The 20557-nt window shown below is 33.9% G+C and overlaps 1 protein-coding gene and 1 long non-coding RNA gene across 2 annotated transcripts in view; one reads left to right on the top strand and one right to left on the bottom strand.

The window, feature by feature from the left end:
- LOC106177829 (UDP-glucose:glycoprotein glucosyltransferase 1) overlaps positions 1–15623 on the top strand; it is a 45229-nt gene extending 29606 nt beyond the window's left edge. The window contains exons 17-23 of the mRNA XM_087017155.1: positions 4444–4659; positions 4749–5011; positions 10273–10374; positions 11171–11273; positions 12522–12638; positions 13056–13215; positions 13912–15623. Coding sequence (XP_086873281.1) covers positions 4444–4659; positions 4749–5011; positions 10273–10374; positions 11171–11273; positions 12522–12638; positions 13056–13215; positions 13912–13943 — 993 coding nt within the window. The 3' untranslated portion in view covers positions 13944–15623. The remainder of the gene's footprint in view (positions 1–4443; positions 4660–4748; positions 5012–10272; positions 10375–11170; positions 11274–12521; positions 12639–13055; positions 13216–13911) is intronic.
- On the bottom strand, positions 42–3187 carry LOC147760713 (uncharacterized). The gene is made up of 3 exons (XR_015335341.1): positions 2926–3187; positions 1903–2032; positions 42–1191 (listed from the first exon to the last, which is right to left on the bottom strand). It is a non-coding gene; the product is annotated as an uncharacterized LOC147760713 (long non-coding RNA).
- Positions 15624–20557: the final 4934 nt, after the last annotated feature.

The raw sequence follows: 20557 nt of genomic DNA, 5'->3' as shown, positions 1-20557 counted from the left end.
GTAAGCTTGAATGCATAATTATTTTCATACTTATTAATGCTCTCTTCATAAATAAGCCTTCTATTCAAGCATTCACAAACTTTCACATTGTGCAGTACACATAGTATGGTAACATTTTTGAGAGAGACTTATTAACAGCCGGGCTATCATGTTAAGAGTCTGATGTACATGCAGACCCATGAGGATTGCAGATCAACAAATTATCCCCCTCTCTGTCAGTGTATTGACTCATGTGAGCTGACACAAAAGTCTCCATGCAAAGGGATGTGTCATAAGAAGGGACTAACCCAACTTACACAAACAAATTGTTTCATCGGTAAGATATTCACACATACTTTTCCAAGATGTGCAGGGAATAAATAGAAATGTATAAATATTTCTTTTAAAAATACAGGCATGGCTTCCCTGCATGAATTCTAAATAATGGCTGAGTGGAGAATTGAATACAGGCACAAGTGTTCACTCAAACCATTTTGTAGGTCTTAAAAGAAATGACATGCAGTCATTTGCCAAATACAGAATTTTATGCTGTAACAAAGTCACAAAACTGCAACTGGTGATCTTACAAGATCTGACAACACACTGGTTTAAAATCAAGTTGAAGTCACAATATGCCACCAGTACCATATTCCATAATACATTTGATGTCATTTAGATTTAAGAAGTAAATGGTGGACCAAAATGGTTTATTCTCAATATCAGGCATATGACTTAGGTTTGGGAGGAAAGACCACCTTGATTTCCAATCTGTCTGCATTATAGCATACATGTCAGTGCTAGATGGTTTGAAGTCAGCAGATTATGCTTTGTCACATTGGCAAAGATGTGCAGGGAACATTTTTATTTTTTATAAACCAAAATGGTTTATTCTCAATATCAGGCATATGACTTAGGTTTGGGAGGAAAGACCACCTTGATTTCCAATCTGTCTGCATTATAGCATACATGTCAGTGCTAGATGGTTTGAAGTCAGCAGATTATGCTTTGTCACATTGGCAAGATGAGTTCACTGAATATATCCTGTAAGCAGCACTCGAAAGTCAGGAAAAGTCTCTCACTATCCAACTCGTCCCTGCTTTGGACCCTCAAGAGAAGTTCCTCTTTTTTTGGTGGAGAGCCATGGAGTTCCTCTTCCATGTAAAAAACTCTTCTTCAGGACATCATACTGGCAGTTGCTCATAACCTTAAGGTCTAAAAAAGCAAATCAAAATAATAATAATAATAATAATAATTTATTAAGATTGCAACCCAGTGGGTTGAAGTTGTACATAATGTTAAGAAAGTTATAATGCAAATAAAGTGAATATTTGCTTGAATAAAACTGAGTTAAAAGACTGCTAATTGAACTTTAAAATTATTGTACTTAGGATAAAAGACAACATAATACTATTGGAAATTTAAAAGTGCATATGGAATAAAAGAGCATCAGAATCTGTCAGTCTTAAACTGTGGCACTTTGTAACTATTGTTTGATCTTAAAAGACGATTGGATTGCTCAATAAAGATGTGATTCAGTTTGTCAGGGGATTCAGTTATTTTGTAAAAGAAAGTTTTGCACAGATCTCTTCGTTTATCTAAAGTAAACATATTTGCCAGGTTCAGGGTTTCATCATAGTGTAGGTCAGGGAAAATAATCTTCAAAGCACGAGTTTGGTCAGTCTCTTAGAGTTTGCATTGCTCTATAGTTAGTCCTGGATGCTACACAGGGCAGGCATATTCTAGAATTGAGTGCACAATACTTTGGTAAAGCTTAGCTCGTTTCAGTTGACGTAGGAAATAGAGTCTTGCATTATGTTTACATTATGTGTCGCCAATTTGGAAAAAATTGATAAAAGAGAAGTCATGCACCTATAATGCCTAATATATGATGAGTGAATATCAGCTTATTAAAATTCTGCTTACTCTAAAGACATGTTTTAGTCCCATGTTGGATCATCAGGATCCTTTAATTCCCTTTTCTTCAGTATCTTCCTCCTCTTCCATCTGCACTTCTTCCAGTTCAGGCATCCCATAGGAAAAAGTTACCTTGATACTGCAACCAAAAAAAAAAGCAAAAGTACATAAAATTAAGATAATCAAGTTTGAGAAAAATCATGTGAAAACATAACTGAAATAAGTATAAAACTCAACTGAAATAGGTATAAATGCCATTTTTCTCAATATGATCACCTTAAATTATCTAGACTGTCATCTTCAATTGCACTAGTATTAACTACAACTTAATTTTGAAGTTTCTTAATCACTTCATATTGGTTTAATCTCCGAAATACTGGTTGGACTCTAAAGTTAAAATTGTATGATCTAAATTATTACTCTGGACTATTTCATACATTAGAGAGATGTACCAAACATAAACATGCAATATCCCCTTACTGATTTATTTATTTTTAATGTAAAAAGGAGACAAATTGTCTTTAGAATATAAAATCAAAATACTACTCAAAGATATTTTCAATTATAGTTGACATGCCATTTATTATTGAGTTAAACTTAGATACAATAACAGCTTCTGCACATTCATTTTGGGATTTAGATGCCTAAAGAAATAGCATCTTGGTCATACGTCTTAATTACTGTACCTAGATGTTAGAGGCACAAGAAATGTGCCCTCGGTAAGTCAAAAATTCGCCCCGGTCATTGTAATGTACATGTAATGAGACTAGTATCTCCCACCATGTCCATTTCTATTTAAACTTTCTTTGCTCTATAAACTAACCCAAACCCTTAGTCGACATATGAGCAACACCTGCAACTTCTGTCATCGATACCACTCATATTAGTTACAATTTCATGGCATACTTTGACGGACGAGCATGACAATAATTAAGAAATACAACGAACACACGTACATAAACATAAATCTCTGTGCTTAATAAATATTTTCACTGGTGTCTTATCTCAAACAGTATTGTAAATGGTACTCACAAATCCAGTAAATACTTCGCGGCCAGGCGATCCTTCGTATCCATGGCCACCCAAGCAGCTAGGTTTTAATCTGCCTTCTTCCTCGCCGGTGTTTATTGTTTGCCTGTCGTACATTTGCTGATACACTGTTTTACGCATTTTTTTCTGGTGTTGATTTTTGTAAAGGGTGTTTCTTTTTTCTTTTTGTTATCTTACTTCCCTTCTTCGATTGAATTCCAGCTAATTGAGTCTCCTGTGCCATGTTGGCTTTTCCCGGCAGCTTGAACTGGTTTTAACTAGGTCGCAATACGAGAATCTCGCGATATCCGGAAGTCTAAAGAGTTCGACTATGAAAATGGAGTTGGTTTTTGTTATTGTATTTTCCAAAAATGTTACAGAGCGATGGCGAGTGCCGGGAATGATAGATTAAAGGTTGGTTAACCGCGGAAAAGTACTGTTAACTCCAGGATAAATCAATTTTGGCGCGAAAATCCTCTTTTGTGTCTTTTTAATGGAAACATGTCAGCAAGATAGTCATCATTATAAGATCAGATTGCTACTGAAGCTATATATGTCACTTATGAAGATGACAGGCTTTGCATTGATTGAAGTACCTAGAGTTTGAACTTCCCAAAAATCATGTTTTATTTAAGATTGAAGAAACTAAAGCAAACAAGACCAGGTGTAGGTGCAATAACTGTACGATTTAAATTGTACCATCCAGATAGGAGATTGTACCTTGACATTTTGTAATTAATATTTAAAAAGAACAAAATCATTAAATGATGGAAATGGGCAGGATAAATTTTTTAAGGTAGCAGAATGCTCTTTTTGTCAGTTTCGAGAGATACAATAGCCAGACAGATTAGAACATTAATGTACCAAGGAGTGTAGATAAATTTGGGCCACAGCAGTGACTGCTGCAAAATTTTAAAAGCAGCTGGATGGCTTTAAAAAAAGATCAAGTATTGCCAAGTATTACAATAAACCAAATAAAGGCAAAGAATTTTCAGAAGCATTTAAATATTTAGAAAAAGTATGTTGAACTATTCAATTGAGCTATAATTGCTCTCATAATTACCAGCAAAGGTATGCGCTAGTGCACATGTGTTCTCGACTAAAATGGGGATTTTGTACGGCCTCCTTTGTGTGGAAATGAAATAGAATAAAAAAATTAAGTGAAATTCATTGAAATTTGATTAGAGTTCTATGGAGTTACTAATTCAAATGAGAGGTAATTAGCTCACCCACCTCCCCTTCTTCCATAGCAAAGGGGTGGAGTACTTGGTTTACATATTTAGATATGTATAACTGTATATAATGTGTTGAAGTTATTATGTATCTAAGATAACAGTAAGCATTGATTTCACTTGCTTGTAGTCACCATATTTCTACTTTAATACATCTTTTATGATCAAATACAGCTACATATATTATGTTTTTCTTATTAATTCTGCTCGAAGCATCATTCAGTCAAATGACATTTTTTTAGATATTTAAAATCAATCAAACAGTCAGCCATTCTGTGTGTCTTTGTAGAAGCACAGTCATACCCTGAGGGTTGGTATTGTCCACAACCCTCGCAGTCCCAGTACCAAGTTGTATAGAGGCAGCCAGATTCCACTGGCCATCCACACAGCACTGGGATCTCAGGTTCCACACATTGCCAGGAGCTTTGTCACCAAGCTGCTGAAAGAGGACAACATACATGCCATATTGGAAGGGACAGAGTCACTCAGTGACTTGGAAGTCCATGTAAGCATTTCTCTCTCTCTCTCTCTCATTCTCTCTTTATGTGTGGTATCTTTTTAATTAGATAACAAATCATGTCAAACTGATCCTAGGGTATGGTAATGGAGGTGTACCTCAAGGCCCTGGACGTACAGACGATGGCTTTCCTACAGTTCCACTCAGCCTTCTGCACCCAAGTCCTGGGCTTTGAGCCAGGTGCCCAAGGAGTTATAGTGAATGGAAGAATAATTGGTCCATTAAAAGACCAGAAAACATTCATAGAGGATGACTATAATCTACTGGAGAAATATACACAGAAGTCGTCTGCTGAGAAAATTGTTCAGATGCTGACGGGATTTACAGAGGACACAAAGAGGTACAGTCAGTGTGGAAGTGATATAACATGGGGCTTAAGGCAGACTCACTTTGGTGTGGAAAAATCTGTTGAAATTTTCTACCTCCTGTGAGGTTTGTGATTTAAATGTAAAATGACTGTCAATATAACATCAGGTAGAAACATCTAGGCTATTATATAGTGCATCCATGTATTTGATTTTCATGCACTGATATTACACATCTGATTTCAATTAACTGTTGTGAAAATGTAACCAAAATTGTTATTGAGATAAATAAGATGGAACGGAAGTGGATTTTTTTTTATTTAATTAAGATTGTGTGCTTAAGTCAAAAATTCTAAACTTAAATATTTATAATATGTAAATAGTTTTGTTTCCAAGGTAATTTGAGTAAAACAGTTAATGATTCCAACTTGAGTCTAGTCTAATTTTCTGGCCCTCTTCATATGAAAATGCAAATAGTTTTAATCCTCTGCTTTTATTTTAGTGCAATTTATCACATTGTTCATTTTCTGATAAATATTTAGTTTTCTGGTACTGCTCAGTACTTTTTTTCTTTAAATTTGAAAATATTTGCTATGACTGCAATGTTTTGGTATGAATTGTGATACTTAAAGTAGGTTTTGTATAGTTATTACCTCCGCCAAGAAGGTTGTTTTTGGTTCTGTTAGTTTGTCTGTCTGTCTGCCTGTCCGTCTGTCAGTCTGTCTGTCTGTCTGCTAGCAACATTACAGAAAAAGTTATGGACCGATTTTGATGAAATTTACTGGAACTGTCAGAAGTGGACCAAGGAACAGATGATTAGTTTTTGATGGTGATCCCAATCAATAATCAATCAATAATAAAAAACTAAATCATTATAGAATGAAAATTTAGGGGTGAAACGGCATTGGGTGGAGACTTTGCTGCCTTGGCGGAGGCCTGTGCTCTCAGAGTGCTTTTCTAGTTGGTCATTTGATTTTTGCAAACTATTTCAATGCTAAAAGGCACTTATGAACAGTTCACTTAGATAATGAGAACTTTTGTATCAGATTTGTAAAATGCATTGCACCCACATATCAGCAGTGAGTGTTTTTATATTCTTTATTTTTGATTTATTTCATGGCCTACTAAAGCAATTCAGATCAGGATACTTTTTATTGGCCTCTCTCCTGTTAGTGCTAGATGGTGGCAGGGGGGGTGAGAATGGCCCTTAAAGCAATGAGACACACATGGAGTGTGGTTTTAAGTTACCTTTATAAGTATTATTTCTATTATTATTATTATTATTATTATTATTATTATACCAAAGCTGGCACTTCGAACAACAGGATAATTGCATTTGTATTTCACATACAGGCTTGCATGTATTTTCATACTATTCGGTGCATTCATCCTGTTGTTAAAAGCACTAGCAATGGTATAAGTCAGCCACTGTATGCGACATGCAAGAGCAAAATATATCTCAACTCGTGTTGTAACTAGTACTTATTGTTGTTATTGTGTTGATGAACATGACATAGAGGCTTTCATTTTTATGTACAGACACAGATGTGTCTGTACATATAGCCATCATCTGCGTCTGTCGTCGCCGTCGTCGCCGTCGTGCACTTTTACCGATAACACGATAAGTGGAACACCGTTTTTGCTTTTGGCTTGAAACTTACAGAACTGGTGAATATTCCTAATACGCAGGTCAAGTTAAAAAATCAGCATGATCGGGCCATTTTTAGGGAAGTTATGCTGTTTTTTCACTTTTTTCAGCATATATGCAGCACCGATAACACGATAAGTGGAAAACCATTTTACTTTTTAGCTTGAAACTTACAAAACTGATGAATATTCATAATCCGCAGGTCAAGTTCGAAAATCAGCATGATCGGGTCATTTTTAGGGAAGTTACGCTGTTTTTTCACTTTTCTCAGCATATATGCAACACCGATAACACGATAAGTGAAATAACATTTTACCTTTTGGCTTGAAACTAACAGAACTGATGGATATTCATAATACGCAGGTCAAGTTAAAAAATCAGCATGATTGGGCCTTTATTTTAGAAGTTATGCTGTTTTTTCACATTTCCTCAGATTCAATTATTAGGCATGTTAACAGTCTCATTATTTAACTAATAAGATACGTAAAAGTGTTTGTTTGATATTTCCTGCATCTTTACAACATTGTTAATTGATTTTGTAAAAATGATGGTAAACTTGTTATCGTGTATTGTGTAATAAAGTGTCAAAAATGGTAATAAACTCATCATTGCAGTTTGTCAGATTCAATCATCCACTATGTTCAGAATCTCAGAATGGAGGAAATTGGACATTAAACACTGTTCTATTGATATTTTTCCCATCTCATCAATTTTCTTAGTTGGTCATATAAAAATGGCAACAAACTGTTTATTTTGTTTTATGTTAAAAATGGAAATAAACCCATTTCAGAACAGTGCTGTCTTGTTTACATTTTGGCATTTTTAAGATGTGACTTTGAAGTTTCATGAGCCTGCAGACCTTTGCTAATCACATTTTCTGAATATTCATGATACTAATATTTTATGATTAAAAATTGATGGTCATTATGCTGTTAAACATTATGTAATATTGCATCAAAACTTGAAGAAACCCCTATTTTGGGCACTGCTCCCATGATGACCATTTAAGAAAAACCATGTCACTTACTGTTTTCAAACTTACAGGAAAGAAACATAGGGCTAAAATACAGCTTCAGTAGGCAATGCAGTCTGTTTGGTAATTTTTTTCTGGCAGTTAAACAGTTTTTTGTGAAAATTTAATTTTTTACATATTGGCATTTTCAAGGTGTGACTTTGAAGTTCCATGAGCCTGCAGACCTTTGCTAGTCACGTTTTCTGAATGTTCATGTGACTAATATTCCATTATTAAAAATTGATGGTCATTATGCTGTTAAACATTATGTAATATTGCATCAAAATTAGAAGAAACCCCTATTTTGGGCACTGCTCTCATAATGACCATTTAACAAAAATCATGTCAATTACCGTTCTCAAACTTACAGGAAAGAAACATAGGTCTAAAATACAGCTTTAGTTGGCAATGCAGTCTGTTTGGTAATTTTTTCTGACAGTTAAAAAGTTTTTTGTGAAAATTTAATTTTTCACATATTGGCATTTTCAAGGTGTGACTTTGAAGTTCCATGATCCTGAAGACCTTTGCTTGTCATGTTTTCTGAATGTCCATGTTACTAATATTCTATTATTAAAAATTGATGGTCATTATGCTGTTAAGCATTATGTAATATTGCATCAAAATAGAATATTGCATCAAAACACAATTTTTGGTGCTGCTGCTATGATGAGCATTATGGGAAAACCGTGTTATGACTGTCAAACCTTTAAAAAAGAAAGACAGGACTAAAATGCAGAATGAGTTGGAAAAGCAGTCTAATTGGCTTCTTTTTCTGGAAGTTATACATTTGAGTGAAATATTCATTATCTTTTTGGCATATTCATTGTGGGACTCGGAGCTCCCATGGACATGAAGCCGAATGGTAATCAAATTTTCTACATGTCCATGCTATTTATTGTCAATAATCAAAGATTGGTGATAATTATTCTATAATTTATTATGTAATGTTACATCAAAATTGACAACAATATTTTTGCATTGCTACTGCAAACATTATGAAAAGAAAACTGTGTTACTTATTATTATTTTTAACTTACAAGTATGATTTTTAGGATTGGCATGCAGTTCAAATTAGAAAGCCAGGTCAATTGGGTTATCATTTATTATTGAATTTATGCAATTTTGTGTGAAATTTTCATTTTTCTCATTCTGGCACTTTCTAAGGATAAACTTGAACTCTGATGGGCCTGAAGCCTTATGCTTTTACTTTCATCGTTGTTACCTGTTGTGCATAATTAAAATTTGATGTTGACTGTGCAGTAAAACATAATGTATTATTGCATCAGAATTGGTAGTTTCCTATTTTGTGCATTATTGTTTTGTGCTTTTCTTAAGATGTGACTTATGGGCCTGAAAGACCTTTGAGAGGGTCAGTCTGTTAATATCCCTTGGGTATCACGTAGCTAATTTCTGAGTTATAAAGTAATTTGCCTAATTGATAGGACGTTAAATGAGATTACATAAAGCACACTTGTTGATATTTCCCTGTAAACTCCCAAAGGTTAAGCTCGCTGTTAGATTAATGATAAGGAAGTAGTGATAATTATGCAGGTAAATTATATATATATATATATATATATATATATATATATATATATATATATATAATCAAAGATTAAAAGTTTGAATGGCAGCTTCATTGAAATTATATTTACCTCAGGCTCTGCCTAGGAGGTTATATTTTCACCCCTGTTTGTCTGTCATCAACATAACTCAAAAAGTAATGGACCGATTTTGCTGAAATTTTCAGGAACTGTCAGAATTGGGCCAAAGAGGACAATGATTAGTTTTTAGTGGTGGTCTGGCTCAATAATCAACAATAATCAACAATTGCTGCCTTGGCAGAGGTCTGCACTCTCGGTGGTTTTCTAGTTTTGTTAGGTTTTCCTTTACAATTTTTTCTCAAACACTTGCATTTGTGACTTTTAACTCTCATCCGCTCGAGGCTCTGCACATTTTCTGTATTTCCACATAAGCAATTGTATTGTTTTTTATGTCTTTAAACATTATATAAAATTATTTTATGCACTGTCATCATTTTTCAAATACTGAGACTTTCATCATGTGACTATAGTCTCTCATGGTCCTGAAACTGTAATCCTATTGAAGGGGTGGATTGAGACCATCTTCTGGGTCTTCTGGAAGACAGTCAGGTTATTAAGTTTATATTGACTGGTATCCATTATTTTTTCTTTTGGAAGACCATCAAAATAGAGGATGGATCAACATAGATACTTTGGAATACTGTCAGAAAATATCTCAGGGTCCGCTCCTGTTATTGACCATGTTACCTGTTGTGCATGATTAAAATTCAGTGTTGACTGACAGTGCTATTATAAGCATCATTTATTATTGCATCAAAATTGACAAAATGACCTTTTTTGCATCTTTATTTTCTGTTTTTTGTCTGTACATTTGACAGCTTTGCTGCCTTGTTATAGTCTTGTCTTCATTTTGATTTAAAGAAGAATGCACTTTAGGTTATATTCAAAATATGTCCCAGTTTTTGTCATGATAATGAAAAAAAACACATTTAAGGTATTGTAGGGAGTTTCTCAAAAAATAACATCACAAGTAGTTGCAGCAGGAACTGCTTATTTATACATACTGTGTATCTATCTTGTGTATCTATTCAGGGTCAGTGACATGGTGATGCAGGTGGGCAGTCTGTTGATGTCCAATCAGCAGGCCAGCATAGCCTCCAGGACTGACGTACAGTTTGCTGGAGACCAGCACAGGTATGTTCACATACAGCACAGGGATGCTCACACACACACAGTACAGGGATGCTCTCTCACACACAGTACAGGGATGCTCTCTCTCTCTCTCTCACACACACACACACACACACACACACACACTATACATGTGCTGATGGCATTTTTTCTCCAAATATTATTACATTACTATAACATGAGGTGCAGTACCAGGTTTTTGGAGTTAATGAGATGTGTCATACAAAATAAACTGTGAAATAACCCTTCCTATGGACAGGTCACTGCATTTTTGCATTGTCGTAACTTATGAAACAAAATGAACAACCTATCCTAGAAACATACCAAGGAGCCAGTGAACAGGGGATTGGTGTGTACTTTGTGCCTGTCCATTTACAGCTACACGGGATATCTTCTCATTTTCTTCGTAGTGTAGATTTTTCTGATTGAATTATTGCATCATGAAGTAAAATTTTTCACAGACAAAGGGATTTCAAAGTAAAGAAAAAAGTTGAAATATGATATGATTCTTAAATAAGTATTAAAAAACCCTGCATCAATTATCCTGAAGTTCAAGAACTGGATGGAGTATGAAACCTTCTGAAGTCATTATGTTGCATATTGAAAATATTGTCATGAACAATTTGTTGTTTAACTTGGCATTGTTTTTCTGGAAAAAGAACTAGATTTTGTCTGTGATGTAACTCTGTGTATTTTACAGGCTATTGATACAGTTATGGCACTTCTGAGTGTCTGTGAAGACCTGTACTGGTAAAATTATAAATACTTTACTGACTGTTTAAAATATCTACATCTTCAGTGTGTTAAAAATCCCTGCTAAACCTGAGGAACCAGCCTATGATGTAACATTCATAGTGGACCCAGTTTCCCGGGAGGCACAGAAAGTGACCCCATTACTCAGGGTGAGTACAGTTTGGGATTTGCCAAACAATTGAGACCTTTCACTCTAAGAGAAGGCACCTTTATGTATTTAATCTGTTTATCCTGCACAAGCTGCACAAGAAGTTAGACAGAGTCAGTGTAAAAGTCAATTGTTTTTATACAACAATTGTAAATAACCACAGATGTGGAAACAATTAAATGTATAAGGTAATTTAGTTACCAAGGTCAAAATAAACAGATTGATCTTTTTGTAGAAGATAGCAGTTAAAACTTATATTAAGTTGCATCAATCACTTGACTATTAATCAACAGAAGTAAAAAATATGATGATGTTAGGTACTTATATATGATAAATCACTGTTAGCTGATTTTACATATAGTATTTAGAATATATTCTCAGCAGTAAACAGGGGCGGATTCAGAGCTATTTTCTGACAGTCTTCCAAATTATGTTTATTGATATATCCTCCAATTTTGACCTTCTTCCAACAGAAAAAATAAAATACCTTTTAATGTAAACTTGAAAATCTGACCGTCTTCTGGAAGACTCAGAAGACGGCTTAAATCCGCCCCTGGTAAAGTATGTATAGATTTTGGAATGTTTAGGCACCACTGTCCACTGATGGCTGTGAGTGGAATTTCATGGTGATTTGTAGATACCTACTGTATGTCACTGATGGCTGTGAGTGGAATTTCATGGTGAATTGTAGTTACCTACTGTATGTCACTGAGGGCTGTGAGTGGAACTCCACAGTGACATGAGTCTCCTTAGGTACCACTGGATATGTAGTTAGCAGAATATATGAACAATTAAAACTTCAGTACCTAACACAAGGGGGTTGAACTCCAAAGAACGAGGTACATTGATAATTCTGGTATTTTGTCTCTTTTACACACAGAACACTTAAAATAATTTGTGCATCTAATAACTACATATCTTGGTATTCTTTCGTCCCAAATGTTCCCCTGAAATACAGCAGAGATGCAAAGGTTTTAACTTGCTTCAAGATGTTCACCAAATCAGTGCATAAGTAAGCTCAGTACTGAGGAAATATTTATGGGTACATTGAGGATAAAGAAAGTCAGAATTATACTCAATGTACTTCCATCTTGGGAGTTAACCCCCTTAAACTTTTTTTTTTAATTTCTCAAAATGTATCTACTATAAAGATTCAATTAAATGCTACAACATTATATCTAGCACATTAAAGTAAAGATACCTCAACTCACATGAGGGATTGTCGTTCAAAAGCCTCTCTTTCCTTCAGGATCTTCCCAACAACATGATCCATCAGGTGAACATCAAGTCGCTGCCTCAGGAGTGGATGTGGTGTGAGACTTGGTGCAGTGATGACGAGAAGTCAAAAGCCAAAACTATTGATTTGGTAAGCTTAAAGAATTATTAATAACTAATGAGTTACAGAATATATTTTATAAAATGGTGCACAATAGTTTTACAAAATTTTAGTTAAAGAGTTCAGTGTTTGTTTTAGTAAAACTGCATTGTTGTTCCTACAAGTGGCAATTTATTTACTTAATAGTTACAAAATCTCATTTTAAAGGCTGTAGTTAACTTCTGATAAGTTTGTTTATGAGGTTGAGACTACTTGAATGTTTCAATTTAATGCAGAGCTCTGGAGCATATTTAACTTCTGAAACCTGATGCTTAAAATGAAGTCACTATTTCATTTTTATTTTATTTTGTAAGAAATGCAACTTGTTTTATGAAAGCTATCAAGACTGGCATTGTGGATTAAGAGTGATTTGACTGGGGGCTATATTTCACCTATTGTTTTCTCCAGTGTAATAACCTGCAGACCAAAGAACCTAAGCTCAATGCAGCTAAGAGAAAAGTAGCTGAGTGGGAGGAATATGACAATGAAGAAAGGAGGATATTTGAACACTTTACCAGCAATAAACCCACACTAGGTTCACTAAGTGCTGACCACATTGAAGCACAAGGTCAGTGAGATTTTGAATTCTGACGTCTTGCTTGAATCCCTCAATAAAGCAGCTTATGCACCTCAAAAAGTGGTTAAGTGTAAAAATAAGTTGAAATGTACAGAGGCTTTTTACTGTCATTCATTGATGAAAAACAGTGTAGTGTATTAGTAAAAACTATAGCTTTCAAGTCTGTTAAACTAGATAAGAAGTGTAAGTGAGCAGCACTTCAGGTAAAGTGCAATATTTTCAGTGAGCTGGATGGCCTGAGCAATCCATATTTTATCAAAATTTTTATTGCTGTATTTCAATTTATTCAATCAAAGTGATTTTTTTTAAGACATCTCATTGGAACTGTTGGCACACTACCGTATTCATTCATTATAAAACAGACATAATTCCAATCATTTGCTATTATATTTTATTGTCCTGTCAATACTCCACTAATATCCTAAAGCCTCCAGACATGCTATCAGCTTAAAATCAATAACATTTTCAAACCTGGTTGACTTTTATCTCAAATAGAGGAAACATGGAACGGCTATACTTTATACATATTTTGTCCCATGCACATTTAATTTTATCAATTGTCCACAAAATGCATATAAAAATTGCAAAATAAAGTCATAAGTATTATGTAATTGTGTCATTCCAAGTGGTATAGTTAATATTCAGTAAGTTTACTACAAGTTGCTTAGCTTTTTGTTGTCTTTCCAGAAACCAGTACACAACCAAGAGATGAGCTATGATACTAGTCTATTACTAGTTCAGCTGCTGCAATTGAGGGAGGTGCTGTCTGCATTCCATTTATTCCTTCTCAACAAAAATGCTCTCCAATATGAATTTTGAAGATTATGTTATTTCTTAGTTGGTGGAAACAGATTAAATATATATTAATATGAATATGCAATAAATATGCAGTTTTCAAACATACACAAATAACAAAATTTAAATTCTTGAAACAAAAAAACACACATTGCAGATTAGATGTTATAATTGCTGTTTTTATGCAATTTATCAATCAGTTTGAATTCAAAGATGAAGTTTGTAATTTGTGGTATTGTTAGTGGTGGCTGGGTTGTGACATAGGCAGTAATATGAGGTCCAAGGCAATTTTGTTTCTTTTTCAAAATATTGGCTAGATAGGCAGCTGTTACATTGGGGGGTGCATTAAATCTATATATATATTAGGTTCATAGGATATTTAAGTAGACTGATGGTGACAGTGATATCAGGGCTTAGTCTCTGTCTCCCTTAAGCTATTACATTGCTCTTAGAATCATTGTTATTTCACTGCTGACAGTGTAAGTTAAATGTGAAAAAAATATATCTACACCCCTTCATTCAGTCTTTCAGGATAGTCTCTTTTGATCAGCTTTGTTATGCATAATGTTATCATGTTTAGGAAAATAATTATTTTTTAACTTCATTTTTGTTGTACCCCAACTGTCTAAGCTAGAGATCCATTGGATGTGTGGCACCCTGACATGGCTGTCTGTAGGTGTGTTCTTACTACAGGGGAGGAGAACCAACCACTTATTTTTTGTGGCAATTGTGTTATTATTATCACTATTAGCCATGAAATCTTGTTTCTTGTATGTTTTGAGGAAAAAACTGAAATATTACAGTAACAGCAATAAGTTCTAGAGAAGTGGTATTTGGTGCCATTTGTCTTTAATTCTAAGTTCCAGAGCTTTGTGTTGTAATATCATTAAAGTGAAAAAGTCAGATAATATATTTCCAGTAAATGTTGTTGAATATCTCTGAAATAAAAATAGAGGCAACAGGTGTAACTGATATGTGTATGTAGAAAGTAAAATGTGGAGATTCATATTTTGTTCATGGACTTAAATTATGACATTTTTATGGGCTTTTTTACATCGATTATGTCTTAGTCACACAGCTGTACCAGTATGTTTTGAGAAATTGACAACTATGTTAAGTCAGCTAAATGGAGGCTGAGTGCATTATATCTGTGTCTTATTTCCTTTCCGTCTCTTAAAGCACATATATACAGCTTTATCTTTGGCAATTTTTTAGCGTACAGCACAATATGAATGGTGCTACGCTGGTTAAACTCAGGAGGGAGGTGTATCTCCTTTACAGCATGTGCAACTTAATGTTATGTACAGCTATTGCCATAAAATTGTGAACAAAAGATTGTTACCAGACTATTTAATGATATTTATATATATTCCTGTAATGTGACATTAAAAAATACCAACCAAAAACTTCTCACTGAAAACTATGGAAAGCCAGTGTAATGTTATGGTAGTAATAATAATAATGCCAGTTTTGTCTGTATTTTTGGTGAAAAGAGTAAAATAGCTGTTCCATTGATCACATTGACAAAGCTCAGTATATTTAGAAACTTGACAACAAACAAAATATGCGTACTGAATAAAAGAATAAAAATTTTGAAAGGCTTACATATGCAGCTTCTGTTGTTCATATACAGTTAAAATGTAACAAATATAAATTAGAAAATGAGGGAGTACATTTGTGTTGCGCACCTACACATGATAACTTTTGTGAAACTATTGGCGATTACGAAAAAAAATTGTGAAGCTTGAGAATAAAAGAAATTTAATACTATTGTGATTTTGCTGATTTTTGATTGTGAATTTTGATTATGCATTTGCAATTGATTTTCCAAAATACCGTGTATAACCAATTGAAAATTCTTTACAAGTCACATGGAATACAATCTGATACTTGGGAATCTGAGGTAATGGTTTGAATGGTCAAAGTAAAGAAAACAAATGGGACAGCAGTGTTGTGGATAATAGCAGTGTTGCAACTTTGATTTTGTCTTGGAAGACATTGACATTTAGGTTTTAAATTATATAATAAAATTAGACTATTTTGCAAACCTGAAAAAAAAGTGATCTTGACTTAGAGATCCCACTGTTCCCCTCTCTCCCTGAGGCTGGAGAAGCACTGCTCGGGCCACTTTGTTTAAGGGGGACAGGAGAAAATTATCAAGGAATTAAATATTATTAAAAAAAAGGTCATCACGATTCATATAAATTTTAATGGATTTAGAAAAGACAGAAGAGGAGGAGATCTTGCAAATGTCTTCTTAAATTTTTATGAGATAACAAAGAGAGAATGAATGAGAGACGTGATGCAAACAAGTCGGTCATTGTGATTTTGGAAAATATTTCTATATAAAAAATGGGCTGCAATTTGATTTTAAAGGACCATCCATTTTTAATTATACACACTAAGATTAAGCTGTCATTGTAATATGCATTCCCAAACTCTCAACAACAACCGAGTGCCCTCACTTTTCTCACCTGAGGGATTAAAAACTAGTCAAAGTCATATGCTTGCCTATTAAATTCTTTAGCTGGCATTTAATCACTTGTAGCAATTGTCACTGCATTATGAGCAGTTGCATTAACTGAGAGCCAAGAGAAATACAACTGCTGAGACATTATGGAAAAGTAATATGTTTTGAGATTTCCCTTAAAAATATTAAATAACATTTTTTTCGTCTGGTTAATTGGTCAAGGCTCTAGCTTGTTTTTCCAAATTCTCATGACCACCTGGATATGTAATGGTTTATTTATAGTAAAGCAGTAAATCTAACACAAGTGCTTCATCGGTCTCATATCTACAAATCTGAAGAACTAAGAGCAATGGCATCAGAGCAAGTGCCTTGAAGTGCCATGTGGTACAATGCAGTACACAAACCAACACATTTATTCATTTACCATCCAGCTTTACGTCACATTCATAAAGACAAGTATATAATTATGTGTTCTAAATATAAACACAGAGTAAGTAAAATATATTAAGACATATAAAGTGGTAACATGGGTGTACACAGTAATAAGAATATAAACAAACACATACAGAGTGTGTTTGCATATATATTCTGATCACTGTGACTCTGTTTGTATTCTTCTTGACTGGGTTCCCATACCTAGATTGATCTAACAGGATCGATCCATCCCAGAGGGGTTTCTCCCTATCTTGCTTTCAGCTTAAGCATCTTAGATGTCTGGCATGCCAACTGAAGCTACTAAACAATAATGAGATACCCCCAAGCAGCTTCAGTAGATGCGGCCTAAGTTATATACAATTTAGCAAGAATCTCTTGTGAGATAGATCGATCCACAGTTGGTATTAAAGGGTCTGGGAATGATCCCTTTCATTACAGTGCATGTCTTGTTACGCTGTTTGTAATCATTACTGTAACTGTGCATGTTGGTGTTGTTGCTATAAGCATAGTTTGTGTCTGTTTGTACTCTGATTGCTGTTTCCATTCTGTATTGTCATTGTATGTGTTTGTACATATTGTGATCACTGTGTATGACTGTGTAATCAACCAATTATTTGTATTCAATCTAGTTATTGTGCATGGTTGTGTTGTCAACGTACATGTCATAATTTATTCTCATCTCTGTGTATGTCTGTATTGTGACTGTGTGTGTTTGTATTTATTTCCATCACTGTGCATGTTTCTGTTGTGTCTATTCTGTATTGTTACTGAATGTGTTTTTATATATTGTGATGACTGGGTATGGCTATGTTTTCTCTTTTTCCTGTTATCACTGCACATGTTTCTGCTGTCCCTGTTTATGTTTGTATTTATTGTCAGCACTGTGTACGTCAGTTTTGTCACTTAATTTGTTTGTAATCATTGCTACTGCGCTGCATGATGGTGTTGTCAATGTATGTCTATGTCTTTGTTTATTTTCTGTTTGCTGTGTCATTCTGTATTGTTACTGAATGTATTTATATATATTGTGATGACTGTGTAGGGCTGTTTGTCCTATTTGTTTGTAATCATTATCAATTACTGTGCATGTTTATGTTATTATTGAATGTGTTAATTTGTATTTATTATGATCACTGTGTATGTTTGTGTTGTAACTGTTTGTGTCTTCATATGATTCTTAGCACTGTGTAAGTCTGTTTGTTCTATTTGTTTCTTATCATTACTATTGCGCTGAATGATGGTGTTGTCAATGTATGTCTATGTCTATGTCTGTTTATATTGTGTTTGCTGTGTCCATTCTGTATTGTTACTGAAAGTTGTTGTGTATATTGTGATGAATGAGTACGGCTATGTTTTCTCTTTTTTCCTTGTGTTCATTGTCATTACGGGGTACGTTCGTTACAATTGTCAATGTACATGTAAATATTTATTTTGATCACTGTGTATGTTTGTGTTGTTACTGTTTGTATCTGCATATGATTCTGTGCACTGTGTAAGTCTTTTTGTCCTATTTGTTTGTAATCATTATCAATTACTGTGCATGTTTATGCTGTCAATGTTTGTGTTTGTATTTATTATGATCACTGTGTATGTTTGTGTCATTAATGTTGATGTTTGTATTTATTGTGAGCACTGTGCATGTCAGTATTGTCACTTTATTTGTTTGTAATCATTACTATTGTGCTGAATAATTGTGTGGTAAATATAGGTCTGTGTGTCTGTTTATATTATTTGCCTTGTCTATTCTGTATTTTTTCTGAATTTGTTTGTATATATTGTGAGGAATGTGTACGCCTATGTTTTCATCGTTTTTCCTTGTATTTGTTGTCATTCTGGTACACATTATTGTTGTCAGTGGACATGTAATATATTTTGATCACTGTATATGTTTCTGTCATTACTGTTGGTGTTTGTATTTATTGTGAGCAGTGTGTATATCAGTTTTGTCACTCTATTTGGTTGTTATCATTACTATTGCGCTGCATTTTTATGTTGTCACTCTATATCTATGTGTCTGTTCACATTCTGTTTGCTGTGTCTATTCGCTATTGTTACTGAATGTGTTTATATATATTGTATTGGCTGTGTAGGGCTTCTTCAATCTTTTTTCTTGTGTTCATTCTGGTAACTGTGCATGGCTGTGTCACTGTACATATCAAATTTTTTTGTGATCACTGTGTAGTCTGTATTGTGACTGTGTTTGTTTGTATTAATTTTGATTACTGTGCATGTTTGTGTTTCCACTGTTCGAGTTTGTATTTATTGTCAGCACTGTTTATGTCAGTTTTGTCACTCTATTTGTTTATTATCATTACTATTGCGCTGCATGATGGTGTTGTCAATATATGTCTATGTGTCTGTTTATATTGTGTTTGCTGTGTCCATTCTGTATTGTTACTGAATGTGTTTGTATATATTGCGATGAATGTGTACAGCTATGTTTTCACTTTCTTTCCTTGTGTTCATTGTCATTACATTGCACGTTACAATTGTCAATGTTCATGTAAATATTGTCAATGTTCATGTAAATATTTATTTTGATCACTGTGTATGTTTGTGTTGTTACTGTTTGTGTCTGCATATGGTTCTGAGCACTGTGTAAGTATGTTTGTCCTATTTGTTTGTAATCATTATCAATTACTGTGCATAATTAAACTGTCATTGAATGTGTTAAATTGTATTTATCATTATCACTATGTATGTTTGTGTCTTTACTGTTGATGTTTGTATTTATTGTGAGCACTGTGCATGTCAGTTTTGTCACTTTATTTGTTTGTAATCATTACTATTGCACTGCATGATGGTGTTGTCAATGTATGTCTTTGTGTCTGGTCATCTTCTGTTTTCTGTGTCTATTCTGTTTTGTTACTGAATGTGTTTGTATATATTATAATGAATGTGTACGACTATGTTTTCACTTTCTTTCCTTGTGTTCTTTGTCATTAAGGTGCACATTACAATTGTCAATATACATACAAATATTTATTTTGATCACTCTGTATGTTTGTGTTGTTACTGTTTGTGTCTGCATATGATTCTCAGCACTGTGTAAGTCTGTTTGTCAGATTTGTTTGTAATCATTATCAATTACTGTGCATGTGTATGCTGACATTGTTTGTGTTTGTATTTATTATGATCACTGTGTATGTTTGTGTCATTACTGTTAATGTTTGTATTTATTATGAGCACTATATATGTCAATTTTGTCACTGTTTGTTTATAATCATTACTATTGAGCTGAATGATAGTGTTGTCAATGTTGTCTTTGCGTCTGTTTATATTGTGTTTGCTGTGTCCATTCTACATTGTTACTAAATGTGTTTGTATATATTGTGATGAATGTGTACGACTATGTTTTCACTTTATTTCGAGGCACGTTACAATTGTCAATGTTCATGTAAATATTTATTTTGATCACTGTGTATGTTTGTGTTGGTACTGTTTGTTTCTGCATATGATTCTGAGCACTGTGTAAGAATGTTTGTCCTATTTGTTTGTAATCATTATCAATTACTGTGTATGTTTATGCTGTCACTGTTTGTGTTTGTATTTATTATGATCACTGTGTATGTTTGTGTCATTACTATTGACGTTTGTATTTATTGTGAGCACTGTGCATGTCAGTTTTGTCAC

Source organism: Lingula anatina, chromosome 7 (genome assembly GCF_051362555.1).
Source record: "Lingula anatina isolate TDL-2025a chromosome 7, LinAna3.0, whole genome shotgun sequence".
Classification (NCBI taxonomy): Eukaryota; Metazoa; Brachiopoda; class Lingulata; order Lingulida; family Lingulidae; genus Lingula; species Lingula anatina.
This window is presented reverse-complemented; position numbering and strand designations above follow the sequence as displayed.